Genomic DNA, 26,664 nt, shown 5'->3' with positions numbered 1-26,664 from the left:
CTAATATTGAGAATTTTGAGAAAAGTTGAAATTCGAGGTTATAGAAAAATAGAACTAAGTCACTATAAGTTGTTTTAAGTTGCGATTTGCAATCAAGGATTCAATAGGCAATTTAATTAGGATTGAGGAGACGTAAGGAAAACTCAACACTTATTTTATCAGAGTAGCGTAGCGGAAGCGTGGACTATTGAGATTCTAGAATTAAGAATCTAAACTTTTTGTTTATCGAGGGTAAGCGAATTTCGGGGACGAAATTCAATTTAAGGGGGGAAGATTGTAACGTCCCGAAAATTTGAATGTCCACGTGAACCACGTACATGCAAATTATTAAATTTTTTTGGTATTTTATTAAATTCTTTTAAAGCATTAAATGCATATTTATTTCATTAATTTGTGTGTTAATTCTTGGTTTATTTAAAGTTCATGCATAATGGCTTTTAAATTGCATTTCGCGCTCGAACGAGTAAACGAAGACCGGGAAGTTATCAGAAAAATATTTTTATTGAAATTATTTTTAATTATTTAATATGATGTGTTTTAAATTTTATTTTTAAAAATGGACCTTGGTTGGGTATTTTTACCCACCGGATTATAATTCTAGCCGATACGCAAATTTTAACGATTCGGGGGATTTTTGAGGGCTCGGGCGATATTTTCAAAAATGTACCAAAACAAAATATTTTTCGAGAATGTTTTTAGGCTTGATGGATTTGTTTTAAAGATTAATGGGCTCAAATCCCTTTAAAACCATTTAATTTTCAATGTAGGCCCATTAGTGCATAATAACCCACTTAATTATCACCTAAACTAAAGATTAAACCTAATCTACAATCATTAGCCGCCCACTCCACCTATCAGCAACCTCTCCCACGTTATTTTCAGCAGCATACACCAGCAACCTACGGCCCTTCAGTTTTTTTTCAAGGAAAACTTCCTCCCCGCTTCTCCGGTTTACGTCTCGCAAGTAGTTCTTCGGGTTTTCGATCGCGTTATCGCTAAGGCACGCTTTGTATCATTCTTTTTCTCATCATTCACGTCATATATGTTCTGATACGTGTGCTGAATATGTTTATTTTTCGGTCCTTGCATGATAAAATGTTTATGCATTCGGTTTGACAAGAAATATGTATGGTTTGATTCATAACTCACGTTTTCAATGAATTTCATGTAAGGGGCTGCTAGGGTGTCGATTTTAGGAGCTGTACAACTGTATAAGGTGGCGTCTCAGGGGATGGAATTTGCTTAGTGTCGAAAGCATTGATGGCCGATCAATGCTTAACGTTTTTGGCTCGGTTTTGGTGAGTTTGAAGTCTATGGGTTGGGCAGCCGTGCACGGTTCAATCCTTGTCTAGAAGCTGACCCTCTTGGGTCCGTGACGGGGCTAGGAGAGAGCCGTGAGCTGCTGGCCTTGGTTCAGCAGCTGATCGAAGGGGTAAGTTGGGGGAGTGGCTCGGTTGGTTGTCGAGGGTTTTAGGGGTAACACGCCAGGTTAGTTGTTTGGGCAGTAGGGTGAGATAAGATGGTTCAAGGAGGGTCTCCTGAGTTCAGTCTTGGTTCTAGAATAGCTGTTTAGGCGCTGGCCACGTTGGATTTAACTAGAGTCGATAGAACCGCGGCTTGGTTGCATTAGGGTGCGGTCATGGCACTTGCTGGAAATTCCAGCAGCGTGTGGCCTCGTTTTCGTGGGTCATAGTATGCTGGAATATGAGGTTTAGGGGCTGATATGATGTATTTTAAGCATGGTTTGAGTTTGGAAAAATTTGGTTAAGTTTCGGTTCGATTCGGGTTAAAACCAGGACCCCGGTCCAAGTTTTAAAACGAATCGGTTAAGTTTTGAAACGAGCTCAAGTTTACGTCTAAGAAATATTTATAAATATGTTTTGGGATGTTTTAAGGAGTTTGGTAAGCTTCGGGTCAATTTTACAGGTCCAGAGGTGAAATGATAATTTTTGGGTTCCAGGGGCAAAATGGTCATTTTGCACCCGGGGTGAGGTTTTGGTCCTGGCAGCGCCCTGAACACAAATATATGATATTTTAAATGTTTATGCATCATTTTTAAGATTTTTACGCAATTACGATAAATACGTTGCATGCTTGGTTTAAAGGAAAAGTTATGCATATGCATGTTTTTATTAAGTGATGAAAATAATGATATTTTTGAAGGATGGGAATTGGTTGTGACTGACGATGTATATGTATACGATGACATGAGATATGATGAGCTGAGGCCCGGGCTCAGTGGGCGGGTAATGCTGTCGCTGATGTCCCCCGCCGCCGGGTACCACGGTTTTTATAGATGGATCCATCGATAGAGCTGATACGAAAGTCACAACTAATGAACTGAATTCAATTAAAAGAAAATGTTTAAGTTTATGATGACATGATGAGCTGTTTTGACACGTATATGATGATATGAGATGACATGATATGAGACGACATGAGTTGACACGACATGATTTTATACGACACGTTTACGTTATGCTTTTAAGTTCATGAAATATATGTTGAGTATGATATTTTTCACTGCTGTGTGTCATGTATATGTACTTGTTATTAACGGTACAGGTGTGTTGAGTCTTTAGACTCACTAGGCGTGTGTGATGCAGGTGAGCTTGTTATTGAAAGAACTGGAGGTGCTGAACACTGAGTAGACAGACCTGGTGGGGTGACACGACCCGAGGACCACATGTTTTCCGCATTTTGTTTTTATGAGATTTGAGATGATATGAACATTTTTATACGCTGGGTTTGATACGCTGCTGATTTTCATAATTTTTACTCGTTTATGTTTACGCACTATTTTTATTGTCAAATACTTAATATCATTTTTTTATTTCGAAAATGCGAGCTTTTATTTAAAAAAAAATATTTCCGCGCTTTTAAAATTAGTAGATGTTTCACACCGAGACCGAGGTTAGTCGACACCGTCGTTGTTTCAAAATCACACAATTTGTAAACAACAAGCCTCGTAGTAATCAAATAATCAATCTATTTCATAATTAAATAATCGTCTTTACAATACGATTAAAACGAAATGCGAAAGCGTAAAACATGATAATATAACTAAAAGACATAATAACAAGACTGGCCTTGAATCGAATTGGTTTCATCACCATCCCAAAAAATATTCTTGTTCTTCTTCCTCAATTTGTTCTTTGTTCTTATCCGAGGAGAGGAAATAAAGGATGAGTATTTGAAGAAATAATCAGTAAATAGGGGCAGATCGATCATAGTTGATAACAAATGCGTATATTATTAGAAGACAGATAGCATGTTCAAATCATGTTATATCAATTCAAACAAATGACACTGATAATCATCTTATTTTACATGGCTAACTGATCAGTTCCCTTAGTTATATCCTCTAAGAGAGCGAGGTCATAGTATCGGTTATTAAATCCCACCGCATCAGGATCATATCAAATCTAAGCAAACATCGGAATTTCCTGACTATTTCAAATATGAATCATAAACGTGCCTTCAAAAATATTTTCTTCAAACATGCTTTCAAATATCATTTAATAAATCGAAATAATAACAAATGTTGATCGAAATATACATACTTTTTTTGTACAAATATGGACACACTTATGAAGAACAAGCATGTCATTTTATATATATAGCAAATAGCACACTATGAAATGCAAGTGTACATAAAATATATCAAAAATCTACTTACCTGATAAATTGTTCCGAAAATCTTGAAATGAATAAGTTGGAGTTTGACACAAAAAACTATTCATTTTGAAAAAATGTTTGCACCTAATTGAACCGTTGGATCGATCTGAAATTTGGATATGTTGCTCACAACACGTGTAGGTATATTCTGAACGGTGGAGATCGGATTCGAATTCTTAAAACAATGAGAAATATTTTCTGAATTTGGGCAGAATTTTGGTGCTCGAAAATCGATAGCAAATTGGAGTGATTTGTGGTGTGATTTCTCTAGCATTTGGCCACTATTTATAGGGTTGGCAAATACCCCACCACATGCAATGATCCCATGTTTGTTCATCCACTAAACCACAACTCTATGAATCCATGTGCCTTGAGTCATGATCTCATGATTATTCATCCATTAAACCACATTGTCATGTTGATTTTCAAAGTCTTCACAAAACAAGTGATCTTGGCTCTATCTGATTGCTTTTCACTAGTGTTGTACCGACAATTAACACGAGTTTGGGAAAATGCACCGTTTAGAATATCTAAAATGAATATGAAGCTGATTTCAGTTCATGGTTTCCGGCTTTATCAAATAACCATTAATACAGGTATAACAAATATTTAAGGATGAGTGAGTCTTATGTGAGACCGTCTCACGGATACTAATTTGTGAGACATGTCAACCTACTCATATTCACAATAAAAACTAATACTCTTAGCATAAAAAATTATACTTTTTCATGGATAACCCAAATAAGAGATCCATCTCATAAATTTGACCCGTGAGACCGTCTCACACAAGTTTTTGCATCCTTCCAAAAAATAATAATGATTGATATAGTACAGGAGATTCCGATTAGTTGTATGCAGCTAAACAAAACACCAGGTCCACTTCTCATTCTTTTTCTTAGAAAAATATGCGATTAAGATTAATAATTGATGCTCTGTAGGCAGGTAAATCTAAGCAATCACACATACAAGACAGATGGATTAAGTCTAAACATCACCCTCTCGTAAAATTTATACAAATTTGAATACGAACTTTAGACAACTTCATTACAGAAAATCGAGCAACTTTAGTTTAAGTTCACGCTTTCTGATTTGTGGAATCGATGGGAGGGCTAAGTAAGATCATCTTCATCCAGTAGCTCATCTTGCTCCTCCGTCGTAGTCCTCTTCAATCCACTAACATCACCTGTAGGCAGTTTCCTTGCAATCCTAACGATCTGCGGAAAACAAACAATCCTAAAAACAAGAGCAACAATATATAATGCTCAAGTTCTCAATACTGCATCCATAACATGTTTCATAGCAATCAAGCCTACATAAAATGATTTAAAAATACTTTAATTATTTTAATTCAATTAGTATATTAGAGTTCCAAAAAAATAAATAAAAAAACTAGAGTTGCAGATTGAGTAAAAAATTATAAATACTTATTATAAGATTGCACAATGCCATATTCTAAGAAATTAAAATATAAGCACCTGAGCGAATGACCAAAGTTGAAAAGCATTAATTCAAGGATGTCACAGTGGCAAAGAGAAAAAAAATTGAGAAAATTGGAGTACATTAGCTTAGACTTTGTATCGTGTTTTATCATTTATCATTTTATTTTTTATCATTAATTTTAACATTTTATTTAAATAAATAATGTTTTATAACCCAAGCAAAAAAATGAGGTGGGGGAGGGAACATGAAAGTAGATAGATATCCTTGCAAATCAAACGGTTTTCTTAATAGATATGTTGGACTTGATCAAACCATTACCACGTGGTCTAGGTTCGAAATAATGCTTGACTGAGCAGCAAGTTTGATCTTCTCCACATCGCCATCGGTATAAGCAGACAGAAGCTTAGTAGCAGCACGGTTTTGATCGCTGTACAAGAAGGCTTCAACTCTACCAACGAAGCAAGTAAAGGTATATTAGCATTTGACCACAAGAATAAGAATAAAAACTGTTTACACTTCACAAGGTGTAGCCCTAAAACTTCACTTTGATTGTCCAACGATTCTTTTTTTAACCATTCTTACCCAAGAGTGAGTGGAGTGATTTGTTTTAAAAAAAATGCTTAGTTGGCATATGAGTTTTAAAATCACCCTTGGATGCAACCAAAAGCGTTCATAACAAATTATGCCTACTTATACACGAGCAGCCGCCAGTAGGTGGCATGATCTTAAGGCACACGAGTTGAAAATCAATCAGAAGGAAGATAAAAATGTTGGATGAAAATAGTCTCAACTTACTGGCAACAATCGTTATGACATTTCTCTGCCTGCCTGAAGTCATGAGCATACAGGTATACAATGATAGCACTAAGATAAGCCTACATCAGAACAGTTATGTTAATATTTTGTTATATAATGGTATTTAACATTTGAGCTGCAATTATAAATACCTATTTGCGTTTAAATTTGATTAGACCATCGTGAATTCGGTTTAGGGATACACATAAATTGAGCTGTCCGGCAACCTTTTCGAATCGACTAAAATATTATTCAGTTCTTATTAGAAATTATTGATTTTGAGCCAAACTTCTACAATTGTTCAAATGCTTTCCAAGGGAAAGTTGAGTCCAAATTATTTTTTATTCGATAGCTCGCAAGCTTTAATACTTTATAAATCAATTAAATTAGCATAACTCACTAGCTCAATCTTGGAGTCAAGCATATGCTCGATAGAGTTCAATAATTATATTCGAACTAAACAAATTGAGACCAAATTTGAACTTCACGTCAAATAAATTTCGGTCCAAATAGTTTTTTTGTTGCTTCTGCCAAATAGCAACAGAGGCGGTCAAATCTTAAAGATGGTTTTGTAAAAGACCATGTTTAACAAGGATCAAAAGTCAAAGCACAAAATACGAATCAAAGTTGGGAGACGGAGATTGATATTAACTGATATAATTTGGTTTCATCCCATGAACTAACGCTTTTTCCCCCATGGCCGTGAAAAAAATGATTTCTTCTGCTAAGTATATCACCGATGTTTTTTCTGGTTTTCTTAAAAATAGAGTGAATTCAATAGAATTTTTATATTCTTGCCTTGCATTGGCTGTGTGTAGCATTGCTCTTGTCAGCTGCTAAGGCCCATTTCAAAAGAATTGTTGCAGCATCTGTATACCTATAGGCAGTGACACCAGAGCGATATAAAATCAAACATAGGAACTTACAGTAGCTGAAAAGAGAAAGAAATACATAACTTGTGGATCCATACACAAATCAGAATATAGTTCAAAGAGGGCCAGCATAACTAGGACTCTAGAGGATTGACTTGATATTATCAACTCAATATGACATGTTAGTTAGCAAGATGAATCTTCTTTTTGGCAGCTTCCTCCCATCAAACCCAATTTACGAACTCTGAGATTTTTTACTATACCATTGAAGATAGGTGACTTGTAATTCGAAAACCATTTTAATTAAAGCAATTCAGCCAATACCAAGAAAACAAACCAGGATACAAAGAGCTGTGAAGCAAAGTAGGGACAATGTAGTAATCGATCGAGATGAAGTTAGTTTGGCAAGAACCACTGCCTCACAACAGCATCCGGAAAAGTCAAAAGTTCATTTTTATACCACTAGATGTTCAATAACTACAGCAGTTTAGACAGATAACCGGCCAAATTCTCTCTAGTCCAGTACATGTGGGTCAGTATTAAAGAAGTGAGCCGCATGATAAATAACATCAAAAGTATCACCAATTCATTTTATATGGAGCAAATAATTTAGAAACTCCAAGTGATTTGTTCGATCGTTGGCTCAATCAATACATACAAGGGGGAGTGGCTTACTTCTCAAGCCTTATATAAACACTTGTTGCAGCACGGTACAAATCAAACGCCATTTGTTCCTTCCCATCCTCTTCAAGAATAGCACTAGAATCAATGTACAGCTGAACAGCTACATTGGGTGACGGATCTTCTAAGGCACTTTAAACAAACACGACATTTAAAGCAACCGTCATAAGACACTAAGCTCATTTTATGCATGTCATATGAAAAATGGATAGGGAATAGGGAAAAAAGTTTATATAAAGTGCCAACTTCAAGTTTTTCACAAAAGATCAAAGATGCAAATGATGGATAGTTCGAAAGAAAACATAGATCAAAACATCAAGCCTTGGATCCATTAATCTACAACCTCCAACAACCGTAAAGTAAAAGCACCACGACTTCAGAAAATCACAAAGGCTTTAAATAAATCACAACTCGTCACATTAACTAACCAACAAGGATATATTGCATAATAAGATTGCTGAAATACATTTAACATAAAACAAAGATGGAGAATCAGGATATACCGAGCACCCTTTGCAAGAGCATCTGATGCAGGCTGTGACCTTCCACATTCAATGAATAACTCGGATGCATGTCTATAAAAGTCAGCCACTTCATTCCATTTGCCTACTTGCTTTGCAAGAGCTGCCGCAGATTCCATGTGTTTTGCAGCATCCCAAGGCCTAAACTCGTCAAGGTGTTGGTTGTATTTCTAAAGGAATATTGACATATATATATTTCCTAAATACGTGATTGTCACATGTAAGCACATTAACCACATCCAAGTATTAAATTAGATTATGTTACTAACAAAAGGCAAACCAAAATGGATACGAACTGAGCATCTCTTGCCCTTTGGAAGCCTTCTCAAATGCATCTTTGGCTTCCTCGTATTTTTTCTTTAGCCTGTATGCGTTTGCTGCCATGTAACAATCAAGTTTAATTTTTTTTTTATTTATAAAAAACATTCAATTTAACCCAAAAAAAAAAGGCTAGAGATAGGCTAAATATAAAAATGATCTCGAAAATCTTGCCTGCCTGTTCATACAAACCCGTGGCAGTCTTCCAATCAGCACTCCACCTGGTTAAACTGAGTTTCGTCCTGAATCACAGATTAAAATTTGTAAGCAATAATTCGAGAATCAAACAGAGAGAGGAAGAGAAATCTGACAGCTTATCGGCTTTGGAGATCAATTTATCCGGGTCGGAAGTAGCCATGGCCGATCCAATATGGGTCACTCCTCCTTCCCCTTCTAGGATCCGGGTTCTTTCTACTGTCCTGTCATCTCCAATTTTATTCATCCGCCGCACACCAGTGGATTAATATAAATTGAAATATATTATTTCATAAACTAAGTTGGTTATATGATTGAATTAAATAAAATGCAATTATAAAATACTTACTAATCTTTGATCTTTTGAAATAGCAAACACTTCAAGGAAATAGATTAATTATAAATAATATATTAACTCTAATGTACGTGCATTTGGTTGGAGGAGGACACATTTAAATTCCTTAATTAATTAAGAGACATTCAGCTTTATGGATTATAAATGTTTTAGCTTTTCATTTCTAGTTAATTTTTTTTTTTTCAATAATATATAACAAAGATTTGTCGGATCAAGTAATGAGCTCCTATTTCAAAGTTTGTGTCATATCAATGCCTAAAATTTGGTATTTGTCCAAAAACTTATGAAATTTCTTGAGGTTGCATTTAGATCAAAAGGAAGAAAGAACTCAAAAAAAACAAAAAACAAACAAACTTTGTAATATGGAATGAAGGGTGCAATCAAAGCCATGACAGAGTATTCATGCAAACAACCAACAATATTTTGCATGAGTCTGATTTGAATTTAAGTGGCGTCCACTTTGCATCACAGTTGGTTTCCCACTCCCACCTATCCTCGAACTTCTTGAACGTATCTTCTCCCATCTTCGGCTCCAAAGAAAGTTGAAAATGTTCCCAGGTATTTCTCTTTTTGGTTCTTTTTCCACGTGAGTCTTATTGTTTTGGTATTCCATATATTAGCTTTATACATCGAAGCCGTCATCGTGCTTCTATTTAATTCTTTTCTGTGCTAAAACTTGAGAAAATTATGGCATTTCAACGGAGAAGAATCGAGCTTCAATATCATCGTCGTCGTCATCTCGAGAATTTCTTTGCCCTTCCAAAAGAGTGATTTTATATGTGCTAAAAAGAGTGATTTTATGTGCTAAAAAGAGTGATTTTATATCGTATTTAAAGTTGTCGATATGATCTTAGTGAAAGACTTGAAGCAGAAAAATTAGAAGTGGTTTTTGCTCGAGGCGTGATCATTACTCTTCAGCTGCTTAGTAAGAATCAAGGAATTTTTTTTTTATCAAGGAACCTTCCCACAACCTCTCACGTACAATACAAAGATTTTCTCTCCAATTGGTGGGAAATTTTGCCATTTTGTCTTGATCAGTCCGACATTCGACGCACCCAGGTCGCGCTCGTACGCTTGCACACAAGTCAAGCCTTTTTCCACTGCAAATCGGGCCCGTGATTTGCCCCATGTGCATGTGTGCGCGAGAGAGAGCCTCTTGACCAATCATTGTTACACCTCCATAAAGTGTAACACAATATAAACTCACCAATACTATGTTCATTTTTCAATGTGGAACATTTCCCACTTGCCATCTACTAGGCCTTGCTAGCTTGTCCAATTTCCCATTCAAAGAACAAGCACAATAAGCTTATATAAGTCCAACATCGACCAGCTGCATCAATCAACAAAACATCCATGGTGGGCCAGATAAGTTTCTTTTATACACCTGTCAACTGCGAAGCAGATTAGTAAAAAAATATTGATGAGCAGATATTTTTCATAGGCTAGTGACAATGTTGCTGTAGAACTGAATATCTGTTCTGTCCTGAGAGAAGATGGTAAAGATAGACTTCTGGACTATGATTCCGGAGGGCCTCCTAACATCAAACACTGAAATAGTAATACTAAGTTTTGAATAGTTGATTTAGAGGATCATGAGTTGAATGTTCATACATAAAAAGTCTTCAAGGGTAGGAAGATAACTTCAAGTTCAATATTAATACATAAAAAGTAAAAAAGAGTGGGAAAATAACTTCTCATACTTAAATGAGAGGAATATCTATCTATATCTATATCTATATACCTATAAAAGTGTGCATAATCTACAATGTTTTCCAATTGTGTATTGTCTATAATACCCTTCATGCAAACTTCAATACAATAAATGACATAAATTGCTCACACCTTTTCCTCATCATTCCAATTGTGCATTGTCTATAATACTCTTCTTGCAAACTTCAATAAAATAAATGACATAAATTGCTCACACCTTTTCCTCATCATTATTACTAAAACCTTTGCATCTAACCATTGTATAATCATTGTAGATTATGTTATTCTAGCACTATGTGAGGTATATTTACGTGATTTTTTTCTCCTTCATAAATAGTTCATTGGTTTATATTTTTTTAGTTCTTATTGTTATTCATATATTGCATGAGCTATTAATCACGCATCCTCATCAATATATATAGATTATATTATATAAACACTGGCAGAATATTCGTTACAATTTAAGGTGCTAAAAAAATTGGAGGTGTATATTTTGTCTTCTAAATTGACTGATATCACATTTTTTTGGTTTTTTTTTCTCTTTTTGAATCCTCTTATTTGTTGCAGGGTACTATGATGTATGAGATTGTTTTTGCCAATGCCATGCAATATTTCCATGAACAACTCAAGTTCAACAGAAGTTACCTCATATCTAACCCAGACATAAGGGAAATTAACAATAATTTCCCGAACATCAATCCGAAAATTGAGCTGGTCCTACAAAACAATACAACAATCACAGAAACAGATAATATTATCGGTTTCTCTAAATACACTTTCAGTTTTTGTGAGTTTGGGGACATTAAGAATTCTTCACAAGATGCTCAACCATTCGGTAATTCTCAACAATCATTTTATTTGTAAATATATCATTTATTTTATTACTATAACTAATTGATATCCGTTATTTATTAGATGTCATAGGAGTCATCATGAAAGTCAAGCAATCGATCCAGTTTCGTAGGGATGACAATAGCATGGGCTGCAGGAGAGAAGTCATATTGATGAACCTTCTGTGCGTACAACTATTTTATTACGTTTCGATTCCTTCAAAAAATATGTTATATTGTCGTAATTTTTCTCAGACATGATACTGTTACAATAAATTTGTGGGACGATCTCGCCTTCAACGAAGGCCAATGGTTAGAGGAGATGGTGAATGAGAAGCCAATAATTACTTTATCAAATATGAAAAGACAACTTTACCAAGGTATTGTTGATTATATTATAAATGTATTGATCAATAACTTAAAATACTCACTTCTCGGTTTTTTTCCACAGACAAAGTTCAATTGAAATCCACATATACTACTACGATATATCTTAACCCACCGTGCACCGAATCAAAGAACTTAAATTTATGGTGAGCAAACTGAATTCTATTATTTCCCCGAGCATCAATATTTTAATTTGTACGCATGCCTATAATAATTGCAATTTAGAATGAACCAAGTTAATAAAAGTGTTGTATAATTTAATCTATGAAAAAAACATATTGATCACGTAATAACAAGTCGAAAATTCACTTTTATTGTAACATTTATAATATCAATTTTTTTAAACTAATACTTCTTGTTGTTTTTGACAAACAGGCTGAACTCGGGTTTTAAAGACCACAATCTAGATAATTTGTGGATGGCTACTAAACTGAAATGTTCTAAAGAAATCACCATCAATCAATTGCTCAATGAACACAAAAGTTTAACCGAGGTAAGAGAAAAATTTCACAATTTTTTCCTTTTATTATACTAATTGCTTCTCTCATTTATCCAAAACACTAATTTTATTTGGTTTATCGAATGTATCGATCTTATGTTCTAATGAACTAGAACACATACTACTCTTTCAAAGGATATGTAGTTGAAGTTGAAAACAGATTTAACCCTTGGTATGAAGCTTGTAACAATTGTTCGAGGGCAATTATTAAAACAAAAGATGCGAAGACTTGTACCAAATGCGTTCATATACTTGCCGACGCAGTGCCGAGGTATAAATCCATCATATTTGTTTTTTATTCATGAAATAATATCATACATTTATATTTTTTTTTATCATAATGTCACATGCACATGTATCGAGTTACAATAAATATCAAAAAAGACCATGACAATATAAAAATTACAATGTTTGATGACGTAGCTGCTGCTTTTATTGGTTGTCCAGTGAAAGAATATATCAAGTCTGTTGATGAGGTTATTAAAACCACATTACTACAAATAACACCTAAACTTTAAAACTCTATCACTAACTTGTGTTTGGTTTTGTGTAAGATGCAAGTGTTTCGCCATATTATATGGCCCTTGAAATGCCAAAAAAAAGAATAATACAACTTTCTTTTCAAGTTTGCTGAAAAGACTCCGACCAATGATGCAATTTATTCTATTATAGTTGAAGGATTTCAGAAGCCCCTGCAAAAGCACAAATCAGAAAAATTCGAAGATGTCAATGCAAATGCTCAAATTCAAATGGAAGATGATGAAAAAATTGCTACTTTTATAAAGAGAAAAAACATCAAACATAGTTCTATGTCCAAGACACGAAGCCAACAAAAACAACAAAAAATTATCTGATGATGCCAAAAAAAATACCCACATCCTGATTGAAGATGATGACAAGCTTTCTTCCTCCATAAAGAGAAAGAGACAAGTCAAAACTAAAACTGACACATGAAACGTAGCATGCGTGAAGATCAAGCAAGAAAAAGTTTGATTCCATCGTAACTTATTGCGCTATGCTTTTTTTACTGTTTTTTAATTTAATTTTTGTCTTATATCACATTTCTCCTATTAATAAATATTTATGTTTACATTTTTAAATAATTATTATTTTCATTAACTGTTTATATATCATCATATTCTTTTATAGATAGTTTTTAATTATATAATATCACTAAAAGTTTGCACACAAAAAATTTGGACAATAATCATCGGGAAATCACGTGCAACGCACGTGCTTCTTACTAGTTAAATAGAAAAGCGCAGAAGAATACCAAAACTTCTTTGCCGTTCCCTAGTTATAAGATTTTGAGGGGAGAAGAACAACCACTGAGTTTCTTATTCTATCAAAGATATCTTGGTAAATACAAGAATATATAAATAGGGCCTTGAGTTTTCTGTGGCGGGCAAATTATGTGAGGGAGAAAAACACTATTCAGAAGTTCAAACAAAGGTATTGTACCACGTCATCTGAATAAGGACACAAGTGGTTGATAGGTGGGCACAAGTTACCAGAAGTCTACTAAATCCTCGCCCAGATAATATTTCAGGAGAAGTTTGTGTAATCCTCGCCCATATAATATTTCAGGTGAAGTTTGTGTATATCTTTCAGCAATAACAGCACAGCATGATGCATCCTGAAACATTAAGTACACAAATACTTATAAGTTTATTGTCATAAAACCAAAAAAATAAAAATAAAATAATAATGGAGAAGAAATTTAAGACTGATTGGACAACCCGAGATGAAGAAACACGGGAACATTGAAGGTAGAATGTTTTACAGTTAAAAAATAATCCTGTCCGATGAGATATCAAGAAAAGGTAAGTTGCCATACAAGAGAAAAGACCTTGTTCATTACTTCATTCTTTATTTTTTCAGTCATATCAGGAAGGGAAAATTCGATTGGAACTAATAAACATTCCATTAAACTTTGACTAGGAATCAAGAAAAAAAAAATTAAAGAAATTGTAAAGGCAGCACTTCATCATAACGATGGATTTTGAGGTGGAACAAACCTCATCAATACAAATCAACTAAGCTGAGAGCCTAAAACAAAATTAACAACGTAACTACTGAATGTAGGTCTATCGATGAGCACGTCATTTGCATTGATCAATTAATAAACCAAAGGTAGCTATGAGGTTAGCAGACCTGTACAGACATGGATTACTTTCTATCTCCGAAATAGTGAATTGTAACAAACCTCATCAATACAAATCAGGGATGACAGATCAATATGACATGAATTAAGAAGCCACAGAAGATCAGCACAACTCTCTAAATCGGTCCTCTTCATGTTGATTATTGGCCTTGGCCACGTATTCTATGATTCTAATCAAGATAAAAGGCATACATGATGGTTGAAGCCACAGATCCCACATCTGCATATTACTATGTCAGATTACGGAAAGTACTCATAAAACATCATCATTTTTTGTTTATCCTCAAAGAAAAATAGAAAAAAGATGTGTTATATCATTTTCCTTGAACAAATCTCAGCAGAAAAGAAATCTGTCTTTCTTCATCTATTCTGGTCATTCTATCACTTGAAGTGGCGATAAATATGTTTGGATGTGATTACCTACGAGCGTAAAATTCTTCATATTCTCAGGAAAGTACAGACTGGGTCTAGCTCTGGTACCCTACATAGATAGGCTTTCACAATGAATTTGAGAAAAAAGGAAAAATCAGCAGTACTGCATGCAAGAACCTTCCAGGAACAGCAGCATTTACATCAAACGTCCTAGCTTTCAGATACAAATTTAGCTTGTGAATACTTTCACATGATCCAACAACTTCCATAAGTGGTGACGGCTCATAATAATTCAAGGCAGCCGAAGGAGAAAAAGGAACGTTGGATATATCTTTTACCTCATCCTCACATCATATGATCTTTGCATAACTGACGTTGCTGTTGGGTTTGGCCCAATATTTTCTCTGGCCCATTAGCCACCCTTATTTGCATATGGGCTGTAGGGCTTCAGCCTCTCTTCCTTTCCTTTTAAATAGAGGGCTGCCTAACGTTTCTTGGATTAATCGGTGAGTGAACAGCCGACTTGAGTGAGGAGCGTAAGCGTGAGTTTTCTGAGAGACAACAGTGCGCTTCATTCTTCTTCGGCGTCATACCAGTGTTCCTTGCTTTGTGCATGAAAGCTTTTCTCTTTCTCTTCTTCCTCTCTATTTCTAAAGTGATATACCAGAGTGGGTGAGATTGGAAATTGTCCTTGGTTCTTTGTGCGAGACAGTGTCGTTCCTACTGTGTGTAGAGTAATCGGGGTTTTGATCGGGAAACCTTTGTGGTCTTCGCCGTGGTTCACTGTGTTCTTGGGAGAGGCCGTATCAGTTTGTCTGAGCCTCGTTCAATTGCATATATCATATATACATGCTGCTGTATTTTTGTTGCTAGTTGGTTGCAGGTTCCTACGGAGCAGGAAGGCACGAACTTGATGATCTATACTCAACAGTGGTATCAGAGCCATTGGTTGCTGCCGCCCGCTGCCCGCCCTGCAACTTGCTGCTTGCTGCCGCCGCTGTCCACCTTGCTGCCGCCGCTGTTCACGTCGGTTCGTTGGAATTTGAAACTCTTACTTAGAGTTTCGCTCTGGTATATTGGCTGAAACCTCTTTTACTGCATTTAGTAGCGTAACCGCTTGCCGCGGATTTATGTGCTGGGATTTGCTGCTGGTAGAACTCTAGGTTTTATGTGCTTGTTGTGTTTGCATTTTCGTGGCGAAAAGTTGCTTCCGCTGTGTTCGCTTTGATCTTGGTGATTTAAATTTTCTCTGTGTGAAAATTTGTTATTTTTGATCAACTGTTGTGTTTTTTGAAAAATGGCTATGACTGGATATCATCTCGAACCTTTTAATGGAAAAACGGATTTTTCAATATGGCAGCAGAAAATGAAAGGTATTTTAGTACAACAAAGAGTTTTCAAAGCGATAGACTCGTCATATTCTGCTGCTGAAACTCCTGAAAAAATTGCTGAAATGGATGAGTTTGCTTATTCGTCTATAATTTTGAACTTGTCTGATTCTGTGCTAAGAAAAGTTGGTAAACTGAAATCGGCTAAGGAACTCTGGGAAAAATTAGAAGAACTTTATACTGAAACTTCGTTGCCTAGTAAATTGTTTTTGCTTGAGAAATTTTTCCGGTTCAAACTTGATTTAAACAAGGACATCGATGAGAACCTTGATGTGTTTACCAAATTAGTGCAAGACATTAAGCAAACAGGAGATAAGAATATTGATGATTACACCCCTATTGTTCTTTTAAATGCAATACCTGATTCTTACAGTGATGTTAAATCTGCTATTAAGTATGGTAGAGATCAGGTAAGTTTAGAAACTGTTGTGAACGGTCTGAAAAGCAAAGAGATAGATTTAAAAACAAATAAGGGTGGTAATAATTCTGGTGAGGTTATGTTTGTTAGAGGAAGGTCTCAACATAGATTTCAAAATCAAAAACCTTCAAACAACCATAACCAAGCGTTCGTTAAAAATAGAGGTAAGAGTAAGGCAAGATCCAAGTCGAGACCCAAGAATAGAAAATGCTATAATTGTGGTGAAACTGGTCATTACATTAAAGAGTGTTCTAGGCCTAAGCAAAACCAAAATCAAAATCAAAACTTTAAAAATCAGCATGATGACCATGCAAATATGGCTTCTGGTAGTGAAAACTTGGGTGATATTTTTATGGTGACTGAGGCATGTGATGTTTCTGTGGTGAATTCTGTGCATTCTAGTTCTTTGTGTGAAAATGAATGGCTGGTTGATTCTGCGTGTACTTTCCACATGTCCCCATTTAAAAATCTGTTTTCTAGTTATAAAGAAGTGAAGCATGGGTCTGTTTCTATGGCAAATGAAAAATTGTGTCAAGTTGCTGGTCTTGGTGATGTATCACTGAAATTTGATTCTGGTTATGTGTTAACTTTGAAAAATGTGAGGCATGTTCCTGATTTATGTCATAATTTGATTTCCTGTGCTGCATTGGAAGATGATGATTTACAGGGTAGATGGGGAAATGGGGTTATGAAAATCATGAAAGGGTCTTTGGTGATTTTTAAAGCTGCTAAAAAGAAAAACTTGTATGTTTGCTATGCTGAATCTGAATCTTGTGTACAAAATTCTGTGAATGCTGTCTTAAGTGACAAAACTGATTTGTGGCATAAAAGATTAGGTCACATGAGTTCTAAAGGTCTTGAAATTTTGCACAAAGATGGTTATTTTGGTAGTGACAAATTGTCCTGTATGCCATTTTGTGATTCATGTGTTCTTGGTAAACAGTCTAGAGTGAAGTTTTCCAATTCCCCTGTTCCCAAACACTCTGTCACTTCTGAAATACTTGAGTATTTGCATGCTGATGTGTGGGGTCCTGCTAGTGTGCCAACGCATGGTGGAAATCAGTATTTTCTATCTGTTATTGATGATTTTTCAAGAAAAGTTTGGGTGTTTTTAATGAAAAACAAATCTGATGTGTTTGAGAAGTTTAAAAACTGGAAAAACTTGATTGAAAATCAAACAGGTAAGAAAATTAAAATTCTAAGAACTGATAATGGTCTTGAATTTTGTAATCAATTGTTTGATAATTTGTGTGCTGAATCTGGTATTCAAAGACATAGAACAGTCCCTTATACACCTCAGCAAAATGGTGTCGCTGAGCGTATGAATAGAACTTTACTTGAAAGGGTGAGGTGTATGCTTGCAAGTTCTGGTCTTTCAAAAAAGTTCTGGGGTGAAGCTGTTTGTACTGCTGCTTATTTGATAAATAGGTCTCCTTCTGTGCCTTTGAATGGTAAATGTCCAGAATCTGTGTGGTCTGGTACTCAAATTAATTTATCAAACTTGAAAGTTTTTGGTTGTTCTGCTTTTGTGCATCAAAAAAATGACAAACTTGAACCAAGGTCTGTGAAATGTGTTTTTCTTGGCTATCCTGATGGGGTCAAAGGTTATAGATTGTGGTTAAGGGATCAATCTGGTTTTAAAGTGTTAATCAGTAGGGATGTTGTTTTCAATGAGTTTGAATTCCCCTGTTTATCTGCTCCTTTACCTATTCCTGAACCTGCCACACCTCCAAACAAGGTGGAGTATTTACTTGGTCCAAGTCATAATGCTGAAAATGTGCAGAATGTTCCTGTTGTGAATGATTTATCTGAAAATCTTTCTGAAACTGCTTCTGATAGTCAAGTTGATGCTGATGTGCATGAAGAAATTGCTGAAAATGTGCCTGAAACTGATATTAGTGATTTGAATGATTATCAATTGGCTAGGGATAGATCTAGAAGAGATACTAGGCAGCCACAACGCTTTGATGATTTTCATATGACTTCTCATGCATTTAGTGTGTTTGAGTCGATTGATAACCTTGAACCTAAGTCATATGAAGAGGCTTTAAAATCTGAAAATTCTGTGCAATGGTTAAATGCGATGAATGAAGAAATTAACTCTCTGCATGTTAACAACACTTGGATTCTTGTACCTAGACCTGATAATTGTTCTGTTGTGGACTGTAAGTGGTTATTTAAGGTCAAGAATGAATGTGAATCTGTTAGATTTAAAGCTAGGTTAGTGGCTAAGGGCTTTACTCAAAAAGAAGGGATAGACTATACTGAAATATTTGCTCCTGTTGTGAAATTTACTACTGTGAGAATCATGCTTGCCCTTGTTGCTCAGTTTGATTGGGAGTTGAAACAATTAGATGTTAAAACTGCTTTTTTACATGGTGAACTTGATGAAAAAATTTGTATGAGGCAACCTGATGGTTTTGTTGATTCTAAGTATCCTGATCATGTTTGTTTGTTAAAGAAATCTTTGTATGGATTAAAGCAATCTCCTAGACAATGGAACAAAAAGTTTGATGAATGCATGCTCTCTATGAATTTTACTAGAAGTAATTATGATCATTGCTTGTATTTCAAACAAAATGCTAAAGTTCCTGTTTTCTTGCTTATCTATGTGGATGATATGCTATTGATTAGTTCTTGTGTGAAAACTATTGATCATGTCAAAAATTGCTTAAGTGCTAAATTTGATATGAAATTCTTAGGAGATGCTAAACGTATTCTTGGCATGAACATTTATAGGGATAGAAAACGTTCTGTCATTTTGTTGAATCAGGATACTTATGTTAAGAAAGTTTTGAGTAAATTTTCCATGTTAAATGCAAAACCAGTCAATGTGCCTTTAGCCGGTCATTTTGTTCTAAGTAAAGAGCAATCCCCTAAAACTGATTTTGATGTTAAAAGCATGAAGAATGTGCCATATTCAAATGCTATAGGTTCTGTCATGTATTTAATGGTTAGCACGAGGCCTGATATTGCATATTCTGTGAGTTGTTTGAGTCGGTATATGTCTAATCCTGGTGTTCACCATTGGCAAGCTGTCAAATGGCTTTTGAGATACCTGAATGGTTCTGTGAAGTATGGCTTAAAATTTTCAAAATCTGATGTTGGTGTTAAATTGATTGGATATGTGGATTCTAACTATGCAAATGATAGGGACAACAGAAAATCAACAACTTCTTATGTGTTTACATTGTGTGGTGCTTGTATTAGCTGGAAATCTCAATTACAACACATAGTTGCTCTTTCAACCACTGAATCTGAGTATGTTGCTGTCACTGAAGCTTTAAAAGAAGCTATTTGGTTGAAAGGTCTTATTTCTGAAATTGGTTTTCTTGAAGGTGAAGTTGTAGTATTTTCTGATAGTCAGTCTGGTATACAACTGTGTAAGAATCCTGTTTTTCATGATAGAACTAAACATATTGATGTTAGATTCCACTACATTCGTGATGTGGTTGCTAAAGGCATAGTCTATCTTGAAAAAATTCCTTCTCAATTTAATCCTGCTGACATGGGAACTAAGTGTTTATCAACTGAAAAATTTATATCTTGTCTAAAAATTTTAAATTTTGATACTTCTGACTGATGTGTTCGGTTTATGTTCTTTTAGTGTAGCTTACTTAGTGTTTGCTACATATTGTTACTTGTACTAACTTTGTGTTTTCTGCAAGTGGGGCGATGATGATGGCTGTAGGTGACTCTCCTGACCAGTTGAACCGGTGTTGGGCCAAAAGGTGGAGAAATGTTGGGTTTGGCCCAATATTTTCTCTGGCCCATTAGCCACCCTTATTTGCATATGGGCTGTAGGGCTTCAGCCTCTCTTCCTTTCCTTTTAAATAGAGGGCTGCCTAACGTTTCTTGGATTAATCGGTGAGTGAACAGCCGACTTGAGTGAGGAGCGTAAGCGTGAGTTTTCTGAGAGACAACAGTGCGCTTCATTCTTCTTCGGCGTCATACCAGTGTTCCTTGCTTTGTGCATGAAAGCTTTTCTCTTTCTCTTCTTCCTCTCTATTTCTAAAGTGATATACCAGAGTGGGTGAGATTGGAAATTGTCCTTGGTTCTTTGTGCGAGACAGTGTCGTTCCTACTGTGTGTAGAGTAATCGGGGTTTTGATCGGGAAACCTTTGTGGTCTTCGCCGTGGTTCACTGTGTTCTTGGGAGAGGCCGTATCAGTTTGTCTGAGCCTCGTTCAATTGCATATATCATATATACATGCTGCTGTATTTTTGTTGCTAGTTGGTTGCAGGTTCCTACGGAGCAGGAAGGCACGAACTTGATGATCTATACTCAACAGTTGCCAAGACAATTTGGTTAACAGACTCTTCATTGGTTTCAGAGGCATTTAGACAAGAAACAGTAGTAGGCAACTCATCTGCTTCATGCAAGTAAATATTTAAATCTGACCGAGAAGCTGCAAGTGGAGAGTAAGTCTTTGGCCACCTTCCAGATAATGACCGTCCAAAAGGTTCAAGAACAATGTCTGAGGGTTACACCTTTGGGTTGTAAGTTACATCTTCAGTTACACTATCACTGAAATGTTTGGATCCCCTGTCTCCGATATCCGAGGCTGATCTATTAATATTTTTGGTCAGAAATTTTTCTTGAAAGTCAAAGATTCTACCCTTGCCAGCAAAGGCTGCTTCACCTTTTCGCATCCCATAAAAAAATGGGTCATCACGAGCTCTTGCGTATCTTTACTATGACGGAGGAGGAATATGTATAGGCGAAGCCAAACACATATATATAAAGAGAAACTATTCAACATTTTCAAGACATGAATCAAACTATGTTGGTAAGGCCAAACATATATAATCTGAGAAAGAGCATATGGATACTTATTGTTAGGACCGAGTGTTTATGCACTCATTAATAAATTTTTAATTAAAAATGACACTAAAAATAGTTGAAGCCTTATAAAGTTTTTGTTTGTGTTTTTATTTTTAGGTTTTGCTGTTGTGCTGTGTGAAGAGTATTTTCGAACGAAAGCTTTTTGGTTAGTTTGAATTCATCTTGCTTTAACAACTTTTTTTTGCTTTTTTATTAAGTTTATTCGGAGGCTGGATCTTTTTTTTTTTTTTTTGTGAAGCCCAAAACGTAAATTGCCTGAGGCCCAGTTCAAGAGGATTCAAAAAAGTACAAAATTGTATTTCATTAGTTATTGATAAAATACTGCTTTTGAGGTGAAAACAAACTTAAATTGAAATAACATATTTTCTTTCATTAATTAACGATATTGTTGAATATGTTTTGGTTAAGACATGCTGTCATGTTCTTGTTACCAAAAATAATTTGTTTAAAAAAATACTCGCATTCAAGTTGGCAGACAATTAAGAAGACTCCATCAATGCCTCGTCTATAATAATATAACATAGTATGTATATACATATATAGATATATGTTGTTACTGAATCATATACAAATTAAAATAAATTTTAACTCACCAAAATCAAAAAATTAAAAAGAAAATTTATTTACACAAACATATTCGTGATTGGTTTATTGTATGTGCGTGCGCGCGTGTTATGGTTTTCGAGACTTATAATTTAAATTTAAATTAATGAAGAAGACGTAAGTACCTTATTATAAGATCATGAATCCCCAAATTAATGGCAAAAATCGCTCCACGTGCTTATATCGGGAATATTTATTTTAGTTTCTTTATCTTAAACGCGTTGTTATTATTATTATTATTATTATTATTATTATTATTATTATTTTCATTATACTTAATAATTAAATTAAATGCCCCTTCTTATCTTCTCGAGAATATGATCGATCATTATGGAAATATATTAACGTCTTCGTCACATGCGATGATACTTGTGCCATTATTGCATGTCTTACTTTAAAATTGGGAAAATAAATAAATTTGGGACATTCGTAATTATTTTATGGATCACTAACAATAATCAATAAAATTATACATATATTGGAAAAGTAATTTGATTGATTGATCGGAGTTTCATGAGAATAAAAATTGGGGATTAATTAATTAGTTGGATAATGGTGCATGCCAAGTGAATTGTCTTATAAAATATCTTATTTATATATTTTTACGTAGAATTCGGCAAATTAAAGACCGTTTGACTTTTTCTTGTATTTAATTAACAACATGATAATTATGTAATAAACATCCATTGATATTCCTAAGCGGACAGAAACGATAACTGGTATATAAACAAAACAATAATGAAACTAATAATCCCAACGAGTCGTTAATTAATTAAAATACGAGAGTGTTTCACATCACATGGGAGGATGCTTCTGATTCCATTGATAGGACAAATTCTGTGTCAGGAGAATCCCAGTGTTGATTAGTTTTTGGTTTCATGCATGAACGTGGGGTATGTGTTGTCTCCATTCAATTATCCTACAAATAATGCCAAACTAAAGTTTATGGATTAAATGGCCATGGACCAACCTTTATTTTCAAATACAAACTAGTTAAGACTAACTATATATTAAATTCACACACATATATCAATCGTTCTGCGAAACTTTTTTCTCTGACAACAAGATATGTGTGGTATCCTTGTCCTACATTGTTTTATAAAAGCTTATGATAGACTTCTGTAGTAACCTAATCATTTCTGTAAAAACGATGATGAATACAAAGTAGTTTCTCATACAGGCGTGAGTCTAAGCTCGAGGAATGACAATAAAATTTGAAACAACTTAATTGATCATATGACAGATGTTATGGTAAACATAATGGTGGGATGATTGCAGGTGAATTGGAGTCATCAATATCTATTGGGTTATAGTCATCGAGTCCATCCACTGTCATTAGATCATATGGTTGAATAGATCAGATCGAACGGAATAGATGTTCATGAAGGGATCAGATCCATTTTAATTTATTAATTTCATAATCGCATCGTACAATAATATACCAACACTTTTACAATTTGTTAAGATATAACTTTAACCAATTTTTGTTAATTAAACTGATCATCCGACCCTATAAATTGTTAATGCAGATCACTCGAGAATTTTTTTAGAAACCGAACTTAACTGATTCGTATGAAGAACTGATCTGATAAGCCTACTCCGAAAATCATCTAAACTAATAAGCTTACAACAGAGAGCAACGTACTGATATGATCTTCTTACAATGGAAATATACTGATCTGATGACATTTTCTAGGTGTGATTGTCATTTTACCGCTGAGCTTATTCATAAAACAATGTCATGATTTCAATAGTTACCTATTTTTGCTAGTGTCCAAGGAATTTGAATTTGCTAGTACTATATTTGGGATGATGACAAAGACACGTCACAATCTCTGAAGAATTGTGGCATATATTACGACTGTGAGTACCAGCCATATTTATTCATGTTGGATTGACACTTATAAAAGGAGAATGCATCAAAGCACTACAACAAAAACGCTAGCACGGATGCTCCAGTATATTATTATTATTATTATTATTATTATTATTATTAATTTAATTCGAATAAAAATAATAAAATATAAATATGTATAATATATGGTAATTATTAAATATTTTGTATTATTTGGTTGGATGATTGAAAAATTAGAGAGATATGAGAGGATTGAAGGGAGAAAATTAAGTCCTTACATCATTAGCATATATGTAACTTCTATAAAAATATAAAAGACTCACATGATTTAATGATATTGAAATATGAGGCAAAACGAAACACTCACGATTTAGCATAAAATAACTCATATCTTAATTATATGTTTTAAGTTTCACCGTCTCCTTCCTTACAGTTTTATATATATTTTGAAGCAATTTTCAAGTGATTTACATGGTGCGTATCATTTCAAATTCATGAATTTCCTCCTATTTTAATTTTAGATTTGTATTCCCTTTATTGGATTTTCGGATATTTTATTTTAAATTATTATTCCATTTCAAAAATACTAATCTAAATACAACCAAAAAATAAATATAATTTATAACAAAATATTGAAAGTTTGCATTCAAGAGAACATACATAAAATAAATTGGTCAAAAAGATATTTCAGGAATACTCATTTCAAATTCTCTCAAAAGTGTATAAACACATATTTCATACAAAAATTAATTGTAAAATATATAATTATATATAATAGATTTATTATTATTAATAGATTTATTAAATAAATCAATCTATAAAAATGAAGAAGGCCAATAGTGAAGAAAACAAGCAAGCATTAATAATTACTAGTATAATATATTAATATTGTATTTTTATGTTGAGATTGAAATTCTGTTGTGATTGAAATTCAATTAATAATAATAACTTAAATAGAGAATAAACAATGTAAATTTAGGAATAGAAGGAAAATATTATAATTCAGCGAGTTTTATCCATACTATATGCTAAAGTTAAACATCTTATTGGTGTATTGATGAAAGACTGCTACTTTTTATTCTCTTTAATTTTCTTCCTTCAGTTCTCTCATATTTCTAATTTTTCAATCACCCAACCAAATAATAAAAAATATTTAATAATTACCATATATTATAAATATTTATATTTTTCATTCGAATTAAATTAATTAATTAATTAAATAATAATAATAATAATAATAATAATAATAAAAAAAAAATGTACTTTCACGTCATGTGAGTTTTTATGTTGTGATTGAAATTCAATTAATAATAATAGCTTAAATTGAAAATAAAAAATTCAAATTTAATAATAGAATGAAAATATTATAATATAACGTAAATTTTATCGATAGTATATGCTAAAGTTAAACCTCTTATTGGTTTATTGGTGAAAGACTACTATTTTTATTCTCCTTAATTTTCTTCCTTCAATCCTCTCATATCTCTTTAATTTCTCCTTTCAATCTTCTCATATCTCTAATTTTTCAATCACCCAATTAAATAATACAAAATATTTAATAATTACCATATATTATAAATATTTATATTTTATATTTTTATTCGAATTAAATTAATTATTAAAAGTGATAATAATAAATATAATAATAATATAGTGGAGCATCCGTGCTTTGTCTCCACTTTACTCTAATCCGTAAAGCACATATTAAAGGAATTTTGCAAAATTATTTTATTTTGAATTATTTTTTTATTTTTTAATTAATTATAAAAATAAAAACCCTATATACGCTGCCTAGCAAATTAAAAGCAACGTTAACTTCGAATTTACAATTGGTCGCGCAAAATTATAAACCAGGGATGATAATCATTTAATAAAAATTGTGCGTGTTCATGCAGAGAGTATTAAAATGAATGTAACACAATAAAATAAATTATCGAAACAACTTAGAAAAATCAATCATAGCAACATAAATAAGACAGTAACAGTAGTGTGTGTGTATATATATATATATACACATACTATTTTTATTTCTTACATACGGTGGAGAAACTGGAACTTTTAGTATATTTTGAAGGTGCGTGAGTCGATCCTTGATTAATATAATATTATGATGTAGTAAAAAACAGAAATAAATATTAAAACATACTGAAAAAGAGATCGGGAGTGGTGTCACCTGTCCCATGACGAAAAGGTCTGAAGCTAGCTTTGTCCGAGAATTGCGGCTACTTGCCACCTTCTTTCCTTTTCCATCACTTGTTTTTTCAAAAATAATAATAATGAAATTGAATGAACTGAAATCAATCGATAGCTAACTATTGTTTCTTTTAAAAAAAAAAGGCTTACATTTTTTTTAACTAGCGGATGAAAATTTAGAAACAAGTAACTAATTACATCGCTAAAGTTTTATGTTCACAGACTACAAAATTAATTGTGTTTAGACAATTTTTCCCGGAATACAACGACAAAACCATACATCAACTTAGCACGAAGTAACTATACCGGTAAACTGAAAACATACATTCACTTTATCACCAAAACTTAATAGATGTAGGATGAAAAGCTAACAATATGAAATACAAAAGAATATTAGAGTGAGATCTTGAAGTATGTTAAAATTTAGAAAGCGGTCTACAAGAAACTTCTTGGCCCCACCTCCTCGGTTTTTACTTTCTGTCAAGAGATTTTCATAGCTCTTTAGCAGTTTTCTTTTTACAAAACACATTATAGAGCGAAT

The 26,664-nt window shown here is 33.8% G+C and overlaps 1 protein-coding gene and 1 long non-coding RNA gene across 2 annotated transcripts; one reads left to right on the top strand and one right to left on the bottom strand.

The window, feature by feature from the left end:
• Positions 1-4,589: 4,589 nt before the first annotated feature.
• On the bottom strand, positions 4,590-8,820 carry LOC140812629 (gamma-soluble NSF attachment protein). Its single transcript, XM_073170948.1, has 9 exons — positions 8,617-8,820; positions 8,480-8,547; positions 8,280-8,364; positions 7,970-8,128; positions 7,461-7,598; positions 6,712-6,790; positions 5,914-5,993; positions 5,437-5,566; positions 4,590-4,892 (listed from the first exon to the last, which is right to left on the bottom strand). Exons 1-9 carry the CDS (start codon positions 8,745-8,747, stop codon positions 4,788-4,790), a joined length of 975 nt encoding a protein of 324 aa, XP_073027049.1. The 5' UTR covers positions 8,748-8,820; the 3' UTR covers positions 4,590-4,787.
• Positions 8,821-11,142: 2,322 nt separating this feature from the next.
• On the top strand, positions 11,143-11,881 carry LOC140811491 (uncharacterized). The gene is made up of 3 exons (XR_012113469.1): positions 11,143-11,403; positions 11,484-11,583; positions 11,654-11,881. It is a non-coding gene; the product is annotated as an uncharacterized lncRNA (long non-coding RNA).
• The last annotated feature ends 14,783 nt before the right edge of the window (positions 11,882-26,664 follow it).

The sequence above is a fragment of the Primulina eburnea genome, chromosome 14, assembly GCF_022965805.1.
Source record: "Primulina eburnea isolate SZY01 chromosome 14, ASM2296580v1, whole genome shotgun sequence".
In the NCBI taxonomy this organism is placed as follows: Eukaryota; Viridiplantae; Streptophyta; class Magnoliopsida; order Lamiales; family Gesneriaceae; genus Primulina; species Primulina eburnea.
This window is presented reverse-complemented; position numbering and strand designations above follow the sequence as displayed.

What these genes read in the sequence shown, in the direction of transcription:
- LOC140812629 (XM_073170948.1), bottom strand. Translation starts at nt 8,747, where the DNA reads ATGAATAAAATTGGAGATGACAGGACAGTAGAAAGAACCCGGATCCTA. An exon ending in GGGTTTGTATGAACAGGCAG is followed by an intron (nt 8,365 to 8,479) that starts GCAAGATTTTCG and finishes GTTACATGGCAG; the next exon opens with CAAACGCATACAGGCTAAAG. An exon ending in TTTCGAACCTAGACCACGTG is followed by an intron (nt 4,893 to 5,436) that starts GTAATGGTTTGA and finishes TGTTTTCCGCAG; the next exon opens with ATCGTTAGGATTGCAAGGAA.